The sequence below is a fragment of the Monosiga brevicollis genome, genomic scaffold (genome assembly GCF_000002865.3).
Source record: "Monosiga brevicollis MX1 MONBRscaffold_5 genomic scaffold, whole genome shotgun sequence".
In the NCBI taxonomy this organism is placed as follows: domain Eukaryota; class Choanoflagellata; order Craspedida; family Salpingoecidae; genus Monosiga; species Monosiga brevicollis.
Genome location: NW_001865042.1, coordinates 1,420,848 through 1,435,476, shown reverse-complemented (window position 1 = coordinate 1,435,476; position 14,629 = coordinate 1,420,848). Strand labels below are relative to the sequence as shown.

The 14,629-nt window shown below is 56.2% G+C and overlaps 2 protein-coding genes across 2 annotated transcripts in view; one reads left to right on the top strand and one right to left on the bottom strand.

Annotated features, from left to right (window-relative positions):
- MONBRDRAFT_6887 (uncharacterized protein) overlaps positions 1–10,077 on the bottom strand; it is a gene marked incomplete at both ends in the record, with an annotated part of 12,301 nt that extends 2,224 nt beyond the window's left edge. The window contains 6 exons of the mRNA XM_001744157.1: positions 158–2,393; positions 2,539–4,506; positions 4,638–8,999; positions 9,112–9,255; positions 9,836–9,934; positions 10,036–10,077. Of these exons, the coding sequence (XP_001744209.1) occupies positions 158–2,393; positions 2,539–4,506; positions 4,638–8,999; positions 9,112–9,255; positions 9,836–9,934; positions 10,036–10,077 (8,851 nt within the window). The remainder of the gene's footprint in view (positions 1–157; positions 2,394–2,538; positions 4,507–4,637; positions 9,000–9,111; positions 9,256–9,835; positions 9,935–10,035) is intronic.
- A 3,393-nt stretch (positions 10,078–13,470) lies between these two features.
- Positions 13,471–14,629, top strand: part of MONBRDRAFT_31767 (uncharacterized protein) — a gene marked incomplete at its 5' end in the record, with an annotated part of 3,826 nt that continues 2,667 nt past the window's right edge. Inside the window, 4 exons of the mRNA XM_001744352.1 lie at positions 13,471–13,485; positions 13,581–14,033; positions 14,302–14,380; positions 14,512–14,589. Coding sequence (XP_001744404.1) covers positions 13,471–13,485; positions 13,581–14,033; positions 14,302–14,380; positions 14,512–14,589 — 625 coding nt within the window. The remainder of the gene's footprint in view (positions 13,486–13,580; positions 14,034–14,301; positions 14,381–14,511; positions 14,590–14,629) is intronic.

The following is a 14,629-nucleotide window of genomic DNA, read 5'->3' as shown; positions in this document are numbered from 1 at the left end:
CCCCCCCCCCCCCCCCCCCCCCCAACACACACACACACACACACACACACACACACACACACACACACACACACACACACAAGCACATTTTCATCGTTTGTCGAGCAGAGTCTCGACCAGATAATACTCGCCATAAAAATGTAACAGTGTGACTTACAATGTTCAAGCAACACCTCGCGCCGCAAATTGTCATCCAGGGACGCAATCATCGAGGCCATGTCCATTTCAGCGGGTCCACTGTGCTCCGAGCCTGCAGCTGCTTCGTTGCCACCTTCGTTAGCCTGTTGCTCGCGGCGCATACGCTCCAGTGCTTGGCGCTCTTGTGCCAGAACCTCACGCTGGAGGTCTGGCGGCAGAGCCGCCAAAAACTCTGGATTACAGCAGTTCAGCGTCTCAACAGGCAGTTGCGGCATTTCTCGCACCATGGCCTGCGCCTGGAGTACCTCTTGACGAATGTCCTCGGGCAGCAAGGACAATAGCTCATTTTCGTATTCGAGTGGCGGATCTCCAGATGCCGCACCAGGTGGAACGGCTGCTGAGCTGTCCACCGGGGCCGCGGATGCACCTGTTGCTGAAGCAACAGCAGTGCCGGCCACGCTCGCGGTGGCATCATCCGGTGCACTTGCCGTTTCCTCGCTGCCCACAGTTGAAGGCTCTGGCTCGGCACGAGAAACGCGCACGCCTTCTTGGTCTTGCCCTGACGGAGAAACAGAAGCAGGCTCAGATTCTCCAACCTCGGTCAAAGGCGCGGTTTCGGTTGGAGCCGCGCCTTCACCGTTTGTAGTGGCTGATGACGTGGCTTCAGTCTCCTGAGCAGCGTCGCGTGGTTCCTCCTTGGCAGCCTTGTCCTGCGCGGCTTTGGCTTCACGTTCAATCTTGGCTTTGGCCTCGCGCTCAGCCGAGGCTTTCGCCTGATCTTCACGAAACCGTTTCGTCAAGCGCACAAAAACTTGCAAGCATGCATACTGAAGAGAAGGGCCCACTGGACCCTCGATGACGTCCATCTCTGTCTTGAGTCGTTGCTCGGGCGTGGGTCGCTGTACCACAGGGCGTTGTGAAGAGTTGGGGTCTCGAATCTCCACATTGAGACCTCCATCGGTCACGCGCGCAATCATGGGCTCATTGTTGCCATCGTAGATGTGCACGTCGGCGGCGCGGTTGGTGCGACGTAGACCATCCAGCTGGCCACTGCGAAGCAGCTCCTGGACGGCTGCCAACGCGCGCTCATCACGACGGGCTCCGCCACGCGCGCGGTTGCTTGTGGCTTCTGCCATGGCGCCACCCCCACGGTTAATGGACATTGCCAACATGGAATGCATGGCTGGCAATTCGGCTTCGGCGCTGGCGTTGGTCGTTTGTTCACGTCGGACGTCCAGAGGATGCCCTCGGCGGCGCTGGGCGTTGCGACGATGAAGGCCACTTCCCATACCAAGGTTGAGCTCGGACCGATGCCAAGGGTCTCGAAGAGCATGTGCGTCCTCAAAGTCCAGAGCTGGTTCTTCGTCGTTAGATGCTTCGCTTTGCAACTCCGCATCATCGGCGTGCAAGTTGACAAAGTCATCGAATTCTTCGTCCTCGTAATAGGACTCCTCCTCCATGCCACTCCGGAAGTACATCTCATCCTCTAAATCATCTTCATCCTCATCTTCATCAAAGTCCATGTCATCAAAGCCTTGCTCGCCCTCACCACCGTCCTCAGAAGCGCCCTCGTAGATCTCAACCTCCACTGCCCCGTCGTCCAGCACGTCATCATCCGCAGGCTGCATATCGTCGGCTTCATCGTCATCCCCATGATGGTGGTGGCGACGGTGATGGTGGTGGCGCTCATCGATAACGTCATCGTCATCGTCTTCCGCGTCGTCGCCGTCCTCATCCTCGTAGTAGCCTTCGCCAAATCCGGCTGCTCCAGCGTCCCCTGGGCCAGCAATCTCCACCTCCACCTCCATTGCCATGGGGCCATCCTCTCCGTTGGCATCACGAGCATTCATAGCGTCGATAATTCCCCGAACCAGCATGGCATCGAACTCATCCTGGGCTTCGCCATCTGGCCCATCCTCGCCATCATCGTTGTCACCGTCGTCGTCGTCGTGATGATGATGATGATCATCATCATCATCATCATCGTTGTCGTCATCATCAGCACCATCCCCGTCGTGCTCATCGTCGTCGTCTTCCTCTTCTACATGTCCATGCTCGTCTTGCTCCTCATCGTGGTCCTCGTGATCATGGCCGTAATCTTGCGACTGATCCATCAAGTCAGCATCGTCGCGACCGCGAGCGTTAGCCCCTCCTCGCTCCATGGCACTCATGGACTCCATTGCAGCAGAGAAGGCGTCTGATACGGTACGTGAAGCAAAATCATCCTCCTCGGTGGCCACGCCTTGTGCCTTTCGCTACAAAGGAAAACGGGCGAGGTGCGGTAGAGCGGGGTAGCAAAATGTGAGGTGAGCAATTCCTTCAACTGCATTAAAAAGTGCGACACAAGAAAATGTCACCCATGGCAAGCTCAGTCAGGAACAACTAATGCAGTCTACTTACATCAGCCATCTTGGCAGCTTGCACCCAGGCGGGGCGCGCATGGCGCGTCAACTGCTCCAGCACGACTGCGACGGATTCGACAAAATAATCCATCTTGGGATTGTTCAAATCTTGTTGCACGGCTGCCTCGAGAATGATTTCTGGTAGTTTTTCCGCCACGAACCGGCGGCCAGCGAGTGCCACGTTCTTGCAAATGTCCGTCACCAAGAGGTTCAGGGCCTCGCACTGGTCAATGACGGGCATATGAACGGCCAAAGCGTCCATAGCTCGGTATTGTTCACAGATTTCACGCACCACACCTTCCTCGGCTGCATCACCGGCGGCTACCAAATTGTGCAAAATGTTTTTGGCCTGCTGAATCGCGGCGCTGTGCACCTCGGCACCCACGGTGCCAGGCTCAACTTTGACAAAACTCTTGCGCAAAATGATGTGTCGGATGACAAAGGCAATCAGAGATACCGAGCCCGAGGAGAGGGGCACATTGCAGTGCAACAAAGTTTGCCCGACGTGCTTGTAGGTGCCCACCAGCTCCGCAATATAAGAGAGCACCTTTGGCAGAGAAATGGCTTTGACTGCAGAAGCGCGAGCGCCGATTTCAAGCTCTGTCTCGGCGCTGGTGGGCTTTCGAATGGGGAAGAGGCTTCCGTCGTGGTTCTCGCGAAGCTGGCTCTTCTCGTGCCAATCGCGCATGTCATCGTAGCGTGCAGCCAGCACCACACATAGTCGTTCACAGACGGCCTGTTGCGCTGGGGACTCGCCACAAGCCTTCCAAAGAAGTTCTGGGTTGCCACGCAGGCACACCGAGGCGTTTTGCGCTTGTGTGGTGGCCTCCTTTAACTTCAGAACATGGGCGCAAGCTTCCACAAAGGCTGGTGTGTCACGCAACACTTGAGGCTTGAAGTTGCGCAGGAGCTGTTCCAGATTGGATGTGGCGCCGTTACGCAGGGCTTGCGACTGGGCCAAAGTCTCAGCAAAGTGTGCCGTCAGTGCCCGAGGCTCCTCGACTGCATGACGCAGCAGGAGAGCCAAGGAAGCACTAAAGCCAGTATAAACTTGGCCTTGCGAGATATCAAGAAGCTCAGCAAACCCGGGCGACTCCACCAAGGCTTGAGCCAGCTCAACATCGCGCGTGACACGGATCAAAAGGCGTAGGATAGCGTCTGAAGTGGGATGGTCCAGCTGGCAGCTGAGCCAGGAAGCCAGCTGAGTGACCACGGGCGCTGCATGGCACCAGACGGGCTGCGATGTAGGTTCCATATCCGCGGGACCCACAAGTTCCGGTAAAACGTAATCAGCGGCTTTCTGGGAAGCATCTTGCATGGGTATGCGTCGCACGCTACGCCCAGAGCCCGTGGTTTTGTTGACCTGCTGCATGGCCATGAGATCAACGGCATATTGCCGCCCTTCAACCTCGAGGTCCACCGTCGTTGCCATGTTGCTGTATGCCAGTTCCAATTTGATTTGTGAGGCTTCGTTGTAGTCACTCCACATAGTGCGCCAGGTGTTGCGCTGATGGGCAAACTGCCACATGTGAGGACGGTGATCGGCAGCGGCTTGACGGCGTGCTAGAGCCACCACTTGATCCGTGCGCTGCAAGCGCTCGAGTTGATCCAGCAGGAGAACAGCTGAGGCTAACCAAACCGGACAACCTACTCGATCCTTGGGCACAGAGCAAGCGTGGATCAAATCCAGAACTTTCTCGGCCAAAGAGGCAAGATCCTCAATCTTGCCCGAAGTCACCATAAGGTACAGGCGCAACATGACGTCGAGATGGCGACTCGTGCTGCTGTATACCAGAGAATCAAAGGCAGCGCCTTGAAGTGAAGCCAACTCTTCATCCAACAATGCCTTGACCTTGTTTTGCAAATCAAGACGAAGCTCGGCGCCGGTCCCATCCAAGTCATGCGAGATGAGATACATGACCCATGATGCCACCGTGTTGATGATGACAGGTTGCGCGCTGATAATCTAGAACCCAAGGCGCAGATCGAAGGGAAGTCGAAGCGAGTGAGTGCAAGACACGAAATAACAAATTTCCGCATGAGAGAGAAGAGAAGAGCGTGCGCACATGGTATGATTCCGCACACACAGCAACGTACCGCAAGCATGGTATCGAAATTGCCCTTAGCCAAGGAAGACATGGCAGCCTTGAGTTCGTCGTGAACTTTTTGCTCTTTTTCTTGTGCAACCCGCTGCTCCTCGCGAGAAGATTGGTCCGGGTCATCACCACCTCGTGGCATGGACAATAGACGACGAGATACAGATGGGCTGGAATCGTCGTTGTCGGCGGCGGTATCCATCTGACTTGACGATGCGGCATTTTCTTCGGCACGAGGAGCACTCTGATCGGCAGCATTGGTCGCAGAAGAATTTGCGCTGTCGCTCGGGCCCTCGTCAGCGCTTGAACCTGCCTCTGCACCACCTCCTTGCATGGACATGGCGATTGCACGCGCAAACATGGCAGCTTCATCCTCCTCGTCCTGGTCTTCGTCCTCGCCTTGGGCTTCAGGCTGCTCGGGCTCAGGCTGGGCCCCGGTGGCTTGTGCTGAGTCGGCAGAGAGGTCGGTATTCGCAGCAGCACTTCCTCCCCCTCCCACATTGCCACCTGTTTCACTGGAAGCTTCGTTCGTGCTGGGTGCAGTCGCCGAAGCCGACGCGGTTCGGTTAGGCTGGGGATCATCCGGTGGGATTGTGCCTTCAAAAATAATGTTGACGGCGGCAGACACGTCGTTGCGCGAACGACGCAGCGCTGTGCGAGCCTGGTAAGCCGTAAAGCCCATCTCCTGAATGTGACGCACCAACTCTTCGTCAACCTCTACCTCGGGGGGAGGTGGCGGTGCAGCTGGTGTTCTCAAGCCAGCCAGAGCACCCAGACCGGATGCAGGCATGTCCCCAAGCAATCTGCTGCGTGCGGCTTGACGTTCGCCAAAGAGATGATCAAAGAAAAGGCTGCCGGGAATGGGCTGCTCCTCGCCGGGATTGGTAGCAGCCATCCAAGAGGTCAAGCCACCACGAGCACGGCTCTCACGAGCGCGATGAGACTTGGAAATCTCCTCATAGCGGGCGCAGGTATGAAACAACTGGCGAGTCAAGAGGCAGAGCCCCTCCAGAAGTTCAAGCGATGCGAAGCGAATGCTGTCATGCGTCCAAAGCAATTGCAGTTGCTCAATAAGCTCACGCCAGATGCCTTCGCGCTCCATCAGGCGCAGGTGCTGAACGTCGCTCGCTGATGCGCCCTCCGCCAGGTTCACGTCGAAGAGTGTACGAAAGCAGTTGAGTAGCTCACGCAAGTCATCTTGGTAACGCCGCTGTGCGTAGCAAGCTACGCCACGCTGAAAGCACCAGGCACAGAGGTCGTAGTTTTGCACCTCTGAGTGCCAAGCAAAGCGATCATTGCGATTCGTATCGCAGAGATCACAGCGCCAGGCTCCAGAAGATGTCGGCTGCACGCGAATGGCGTCCATCAGACGCAGGGGGTGGGGATGTACCTCAACCCGCACCTTAACGTCTGTCGGCCAGTCCGCCACACCGAATCGCGGGTTGGGCACATACGTGGAGTCCGGGTCAGGCTGTGATAGGCCCGAGTGATCAGGTACGCTTTGCCCAAAGAGCTGGACAAGGGACGTCAGACAGCTCATAGCAGTACGGAAACCCCCTATTTCGGCAAAAAGCTGAAGTGCACGCTGATCCTCCGATTGCATCTGGCCTGAGCGAAAGGTAAAAATCAACTCTTGAGCCACAAGAATGGAATGGTGCAGACTGTCCAGGTGGCGCAGAGATGGGGAGTCTTGCAAGGCCGTGACACAGCCTTGCAGGTTGTTGACGGCATGTTCAATCACAAAAGACATGACGCCCTCGTTTTTGTCTTGTGAAGGACGGCGGCGACTCATCATGAGGTGACGCGCACGTGTTTGCGACAGGGATCGCTCCAGAAACTTGACGTAAAAGCTACGAGCGTGTTTCAAGAGATCAGCCAAGCCAAACAGCCGGTAAATGTCCAAGTACTGTGTGCCTGGCGTGAGCAAGGCCTCTCGTTCAGCTCGCAGCTTCAAGTGCTTGGTCCGCAGCTGGAAAGGAACATACACGCGGCGGGCCGCTGATGTTAGGCAACTCGCTGCATTGATGACTCGGCCTAGACGTGGCATGATGCCCATATTCATCAACTTGGCCCAGAGTGCAGAATGTCGCTCGGAGTGGTCTCGCGCGGCAGGGCGACTGTTCACAATGCTCGAATAGAGCTGTAGATAGGCCAGTAGCCGCGTCCAAGCCAGCTGCCAAGACTCAAAGCTCTGTAGAATGTTGGGCACCAGGTGGTTGCTAGGAGTTTTGAGGAGCTCAGCACAGCGCTCATCCATGGCCGTCACCTCTCGGTTGAACGCTTCATGAAGCGCGGCTGAGTCGTAGTCGGGATGATTGGCCGAGAGAGTCGCTGCTGAAACTACGGCTTTGAAGCAAGACGACTCGTACAGATCGTACGGCAAGGTGGGTAAGGTCAGAAGCTCCATGAGCTTTGATGCCACGTCGGCCTGGGCCAGATGTCTGGTGTGATGATCGTGCGGACTGCTGCTTTGCATCGCATCGATCAAGTGAGCAGCGTTGGCCATGTAATCCAACAGGGGCAAATGGGTGCGCGTGTCAGTTGATGATGAAGCAGAGGCGACTGCCGGGGAAGGACCACTGTCCACCTCCATAGCCGTGCTAGGAGTAGGTGAGCCGTCCTCTGGCCAGCGACCGAGCTCTTGCTCTGTGAGGCCTTCCTCGAGACGAGTCTTACGCATACGCTTCAACCCCGCATCTGAACCCGGGGTGATGAGGTACTGCCCGCTATCACGTCCCTTGGCGATCAAGTTGTCAAGAAGCGTCTGCAGAGCGGCCATGCCCGCGGGACGCAAACGCGGTTGGTAACGCCAGAGTTCGTCCAGGGCGGCGCCCACGGCGCTTGCATTATCACCACCAAGACAAACGCGGTACTTTTCCTGCGTGAAGAGCTCGATTATCGCATCAAAAGGACGGGCCTCCTCCAGCACGTCAAGCAACTGTCCATTGAGGACCAGGGATGAGAGCACCGAGGGCAAGCTGACGATGGCATCCGCAGAGGCAGGGATGCGTCGCTCACGAATGACATCCAGCACAGTCTCAAGCATACCCGACTCCTGAAGTACTGAAACGAGATTGGGTTCTGCATTAGCAAAGTCAATCAGCCAGCGCGTGACGAGGCACCAAACCGGGGTACCAAAGGCCTGTTCGTTACGGAGAATGGCATCAAAGTCGGCCAAAAGGGTGCCGCTTAGCGCGTTGCGCTGTAGCGTGGCAAAAGGTTGCCGAAAGCCCAACTGAGAATGCAGGCGCAAAAGCATCTTGAGAAGTGATTTACGCTCTGCAGACAGCGGGATGGCCGCTTGACTTTGAAGGATTGCGCTGCCCTGCGCTGCAGGAGTGCTCTTCTCCAATGGAGTCTCGGGCGCCACTTGATCCATGACTTGGTGCATGACATGGGATACGGAACGGCGCAGGTGGTCATCTTCGACCGTGCCGACGGCAGCCAGCACCTGTTGATGAATCGTCTCCAGAGTGGACTCAAAGATGCGCGTATCCACCAGTTCAGGTCCATGGCGATCCACGCTGGCAATGTGCAGGATGCTCTCAATCGTGCGCGCTGCACGGGTGGCGAACTTCACATTCACTGGGTTCTTGAGGATATTGGAGAGGGTTCTGAGTACGCCAGAGCGCATAAAGCTCTGACCACCACGAGGAAAGGCCACAATCAGTTGCACGACCGAAAGGACACCGAGATAGAAGCGCTGCTCGATCGGATCATCGAGGGGTTCGGCCTGTTTGCTACCCTCCGAGGGTGAGAGGCGCTCGTTCATCTGCCTCAAAAGGGTGGGGATCAAGCCGTGCGATTGACCCACGCCACACTCTGTGAGTACCGCTTCGGCAGCCACTTGTGCCTGAATCAGGGACTGCAGTAGGCGAAAGCCTGCCACTCGAATGATGGCTGGAATGTCGTTGTTGCCAAGCATCTCAACGAGTTCCGAGACCCCAGAGGAGGGACTGGCGGCGTAATTTGCTGCGATACCGCTGGCATCGTAGCCGCCGTTGGCCGAGCACATAACCAAGGCGCTGGTTGCCAGGATGTGAATTTGGAGAAGTTTGCGGCGCTCCTCGAGTCTGTGAAAGTTGTGTCGAACTAGCAACTGGAAAAGAAGCTCAAAATGGTACTTGGGCGGCACTTTGAAGTCAGCCAAGCAGTCCTCGAAGAGTTTGCGCGTTGGTCGTGGGTCTGCATCGAGGTTCGGGCGCCGGATGCTGAGGGGTCCCTGACGAGCCGCGTCCGTGGGGTCGTCTCCTTGATTGATGAAGAGGTCCATCTGTGCATCCGAGACGCCCTCGGGAAACTCATCCGTCGGCTTCAAGCAAATGTCCACTAAAACGTGGGTATGACCGCCACGCCCCCATTTCTAAAAGTATGGGGAAAAGTGATGCGATGACCCGTTGCATGTTATCATCACGCGATGAGTTGAGTGAGGCAAGCACGTCGCCTCCAGGTCAAACTGGAGGTTATTGGCTTACCTTGGCCAGACATTGCAAGCGAGCAATAAGAAGGGCGTCCAGGTCACGATCGTCAATCTCGCGATGGCGCCCCAGAGTGGCGAGGAGATGCACCACGGCCAGCATCAAGTCGCAATCATCCGTATTCATCAACGCGAACAAAAGCTATGTTTCAACCACGGTGTGGTTCGAACGGCAAACACAAGAATAAGTTGTATAATGATCGAGAAGGGCTTGCGCATGCACGAGGGAAGGGAATGGGAAAAGAAGGGAACAAACACACACGCACACACACACACAATTTACAAGCCATATTTTTGGCACCAACCTTGGTGCAAGGCCACGCCGAGACATGCTTTGTGGCCACAGATTCAAAAATCAGGCGCACAACGCGAAGGCACGCCAAAATCAACTGACGTTGCTCCTATTGCAAAGACCAAAGGCGCCACGCAAATGAAGCCACGCTGGCCCGGATGTCCAAACAATGGGACTTGGAGCGGGACTCAAACCTCATCACGGAATTGAATAAAGGGCAAAGGCACTGTGTGCAACTGATTGCTGCGGAGCGCGGTGTCCGTGTAATAGGGTAGTTGAGAAGCAAAGTCTTCCAAGATCGCATCGAGGCGATCGATACAAGGAGCCCAGCTGTACACGTCATCCTGCAGTCAAAAACCAGGCAACAGAGTGACTCCTCCGCTCATTGTGGGCACCCGAGCATGTTTCAACGGTGACGAGTTCAACGTACGCGCGAGCGCGGGACGTCGTCGATGCGCTGCAAGACGTGAAGGAGGTCTTCGTCCTTGGCCTGCACGATATCATTGTAGACCTCCAACGCACCTTCCGTCTGCGCCAACATGCAGTCACAGCATGTAAGATCACGAGCGGCAGAAGCGTGCGTGTGAGGTGTATCGCAGGCCACCGATCAAAATCAAATCGCAAACTTACCAGCTCAAGACTGCGGCGGTCTTCAGGCACGCGGACCTTCATGACGCTGGGTCACGGCACACGCCCCAAGTGGAGCGTGTGCGTGCCGGGCGTGACAACGACACAAAAATATTTCCCAAGAGCTTGCAAATAAAGAAGTCGGTACTCAAAAGGGATGACGAGCTTGCAAAATGAAGGCCGGCAACTGGGGCAGGGGAGCAACGCAAGCTTTCGGAGGAAGGTGGCTGTCGGGCAGACAAGGCCAACCAGTCGATGAGCAAGCCGACAACTTCCGCAAACATGTGCCACAGGAGTGGTCGGGGCTGGAAAGGGAACGAGTTGAAGGAATGTGCAATGCGGTTCCTTTATGATATGAATGACGTGGGTGCGTTGTGGAATAAAGATGTGCTTCTCGCTCCCGTCAGCCACTTCTTGGGCGATACGAGCTATTCAACCCGGGCTAGGTATTGTGTATCCCCAACGGAAAAGTGATGCCTCATTAAATAGCATCCCCTTTCCTCTGCTATGCCGATGGTGGCAGATGAACTTTTGGTTCCAATGCGAGCGCTGCTTTACCTGAAGCTGCCTTTTGTCGGCCTCCGCCTGACTGCTCGTGAAGTGCAAGGCAGACATGCATCAGTGAGAAGAGGGCTCGAGACAACCAACCCAGCCGTGAGCGCGGCATTCCAAAAAAGCACACACGAGACCGGTCTCCAAACCAGCGAACAACCAACGAACAACGTCACAAATGCATTACCGTCGAGCGCTGCCGTTTGCCCTCCTGGACCAGTGTCGCAGAAAACGAACGAAAGCGTGTGTGACGCAAAAGTCGCCAGCGAGAACAAAATACTGAACTGAAGCGCAAGGACGGTAAAGGTAGCTTGAGTCTTGTGGCTTGAGTCTTGAGGAGACTAAGAGACTGGGAGATTAAATGAGGCTTCAACTGTTGTTGTGTGTTGTGCGTGATTCAAGTTGTTGTTTGCTTACAGATGATGGGGGAAGTTGGAGCTGTTCCAAGGCGCGAGGTAAGGATGGAAGTCATTGGTCTTTCAAGGCGCCGTGCTTTTTCTCCCTCTTGGTTGGGTAGTTGAACCCATGAGCCGGCCGACGCGCTGGACTGAACTGATAATGTGATGATTGACAGTGAAGGAACGTGGTATGACATCAGATAATCATAATAATGCAAGAAGAATAAAGACTTGGATGCTTAGTTTTGAACTTGAATGGCGAATAACGGTGTGAACATGCCAAAGCTCAACCAAACAAGTGATAATAACGCCGTGCCAGGCAGATATTAGCACGCAGGAGCAGCAGCAGCAGCCATTGTGCGACATGACTGTCAAGGTGTGATGGCTTGACTGAGGTCAGGCAAGATAAACGCGCGCTTCGGAGGGCTGCCTGTCGGCGGCGCTTGAGCCGGGGCTGGGGGTGGGGTGGCAACCCGATCCTGCTTGGTGACAGTCGCGGGCTCTGGCATGGATGCAGTTGATGGTTGCTCTATCAGTCCACTAGAGGCACTGGCTACAATCGACGGTTGCGAAGAATCTACCCCAAGAGGCTGTGCGAATGGCATGGCCGCGCTCGCAGGTTGTCCGCCTACCGAAGCGGTAGGTACCACTGGCTCGGGGTCCCCGGATGATGGCTTGAGCGAAGCATCGGCCAAAGCCTCGCGTGGCTCCTCGGTCGAGGCTTCTGTTGGGGGATTAGTTGGCCCCTTGGCCGATACCTCGCTTGGTGTCTCGATTGGGGGCTCAGTGGTGGTCTTGCTTGCAACAGCAGTGGCTGTGGCCTCAATCTTGCTAGGCTCAGCCGTTGGCTCAGCCACGGACTCGGCCACGGGCTTTGCCGGGGCATCCCGTTCTATCGCTGGCTGGACTTCAGATGAGGCCAGGGCGATGGATTGAGCAGGCTGCGGACTTGGGGGGCGCGCGGCCTCGTTCGAGGCTGGCACACTGCTCGAATCGGCCATAGGAGCAGACGTGTGGTCAGGTGTGGGTTCTGCAGGAGCCACTGTGGTGGGGGAGGCTATCGCTTGCGCTTCAGATCCGGCCATTAGCGTGAGCGGGGGATTGACGGCAGCCATGGGAACTTGGCCCGGCAAAGGCATGTGGGATGGCCCTGCGTCGGTCATTTGAGTCTCCATGGAAGCAGGCGGTGCAGGTTTGGATGTTGTGGGCTCCGGTTCGCTGCGGGCGGGCGTCTTGGTGGGTGGCTCGTCTTCGCTGGGCGCTGATGCTCGCTTGGCAGAGTCCTTTGCACTGGGAACATGTTGAGCCGTTGACGGCGTCGTCGCCGCGTCCCCGCTCGACGTGGGTGCAGGCAATGCGGATGAAATGGCCTTGGGTGATGTCTTTGAGGCTTTACTTGATGATCTGGATCCTGTCGTCTTGGACGAGCCAGCTTTGGACGAGCCAGCTTTGGACGAGCTTGCTTTGGACGAGCTTGCTTTGGACGCACCCGTCTTGGACGAGGCTGACTTGGCTGCCTTGTGGGAGCGCTTGCCGTTGGTGGACTGACTCGCTGTGGTATTGTTTGTGGAGGCGCCTGCGGTAACACCGGTCGCGAGATCAGAGCTGGCGGAGGATGCACGCCGACTGGATTTTGTGCTCGACTTGGCCTTGTGGCTTCGCTTGGCCTTGGCGTCTGCTTTGGCCTTGCTCTCGGCTTGTGCGGCCAGCTCCGGCGGCAATGGGGCCGCTCTACCAGCGGAAGATGCCATCCGAAGCGAATCGAGCCATGAAATAGATGAGACGCGTGTGGAGCGTGCAGGTCAAGGAAAGAGGGCTGCCACAAGCCAGATCACAGCAAAGCCAAGTGCAAGTGCTGGCAGGCACATACTTGGCATCTCGAACAGCCTTGATGGCAGCCTTGTATTTCTGCATCAAAAGCTGTTCTAGTCTACACGCGCACCCAAAGATCAAAGAGTGAGCAGAAGCATGAGATGAAGCACCCTTGGTCATGTCTCATCCAGGGAATACGGGCTACAAAGGATGGACAAATCATCACAGCCACCAAAGATACAATAGCACCAACCTCCCCCCTTCCAACCCTTCCTTCAACATATCAAACATTGGTTCAGACAGCGAGCGAGCGAACATGGGCACCCTTTTCTACCATGATCTTGGGCCAACCAGATCCCGATGCAATGGAACTGACTCTTCTGGAGAGACATCGACACGTTGACGTGCTTGAATCTTGAGAAGGCGGTTGTAATGGCGAGTCATTTCGTCGCAAAGTTGCTGGTCGAGCTCTGTCTGCATGGCCTTCATGAGCAACTGCAGGGCACGGCTCTTGCCGCTCTCGTCCACCATGCCGGCCTCAACTTGAGCTCGACGCGCGGCTGCCACGTAGGGGTCCTCGACCTTGTCTGCATCACCTTTGTTCGGGCCCGAATCATTGCCCGGCTTTTTGGACCGAGCCTTGCTGGCCGGTGAGGCGGGCGGCCCAGTCGAGGCCATGGCAAAGCGATGGGTTTGTCTTGGGCAGGGACGCTTGGTGGGCACCAATATCAGTGCACCAAGCAAAGCCCAACCGCTCAACCTGCCACTTGCATCTCCTTTCTCCAGGGGACACACACACACACACACACACACGACGACAAGCGCAAAAAGTTCAGCGGTCAACCACCACCACCAAGAAAAGCGCAGGCGGGCAGGCGAGAAATAAGAGACACAAGAGACAGACTTGAACACACACACACCCTTCTCTCTCTCTCTCTCTCTCTCTCTCTCTCTCTCTCTCTCTCTCTCTCTCTCTCTCTCCCTCTCTCTTTCTCTCTCTCTCTCTTTCTCTCTTTTCTCTCTTTCTCTCTCAAGCTCTCACTCAAGCTCTCACCTCTCAAGCTCTCTTTCTCTCTCTCTCAAGCACCTCTCCTACTCTCCCTCTCTCTCTCTAAAATGTCTGACAAAAGTGCCAAAACGACAGATGCTCCAGCATTCTCTCTCTCTTCGGATGAGTGTGTGTGTGTGTGTGTGTGTGTGTGTGTGTGTGTGTGTGTGTGTGTGTGTGTGTGTGTGTGTGTGTGTGTGTGAGCTCGAGGGGGATGACCGTTGTGGGCAACTTCAATGGCAGCGCGGACTGCCGCTACTTGGTGTGCTTTTGGCTTCCTCTTCCGAAAAGCGTTGGCAGGCCTCTTCCTGAAGCTTGCTACACTCGTCCCCTGCACATGAACACAGTTGCTCACCGACTGCTTACTTTCTTACACTCGGTGTTCTTACCACCTCTATCGCCTCGATCACGCGTGCGCGGTGCTCGCGGCTCACGCTGGTCCTTGCATGTGGCACACAGGCTACCCGGGCACGGCTCTGCCACGGACAGGCGAGCTATTTAACCTTGCATTACTGCCTTTTCAAGCATTTTGGCCAAGGTTGGTTGCTCCGCTGCTGGCGCTACCCAATCGTAGCTCGGCGGCAGATCAGATGGACCAATTTCATAGTTGCGTCATTGGGCCGCACCACTCACCACGAGCACACCTCCCCTTTTGTCGCTTTCTTGTAGGGCCAGTCAAGCGCCAACCCTCAGCCCCTGGCGGTGAAAGTTGCATTGCGACCCATCACCATGGCGCGCTGGGGCCTGGTGTGCGCGTTTTTGCTCCTCATCATGCCTTGCGTCACAG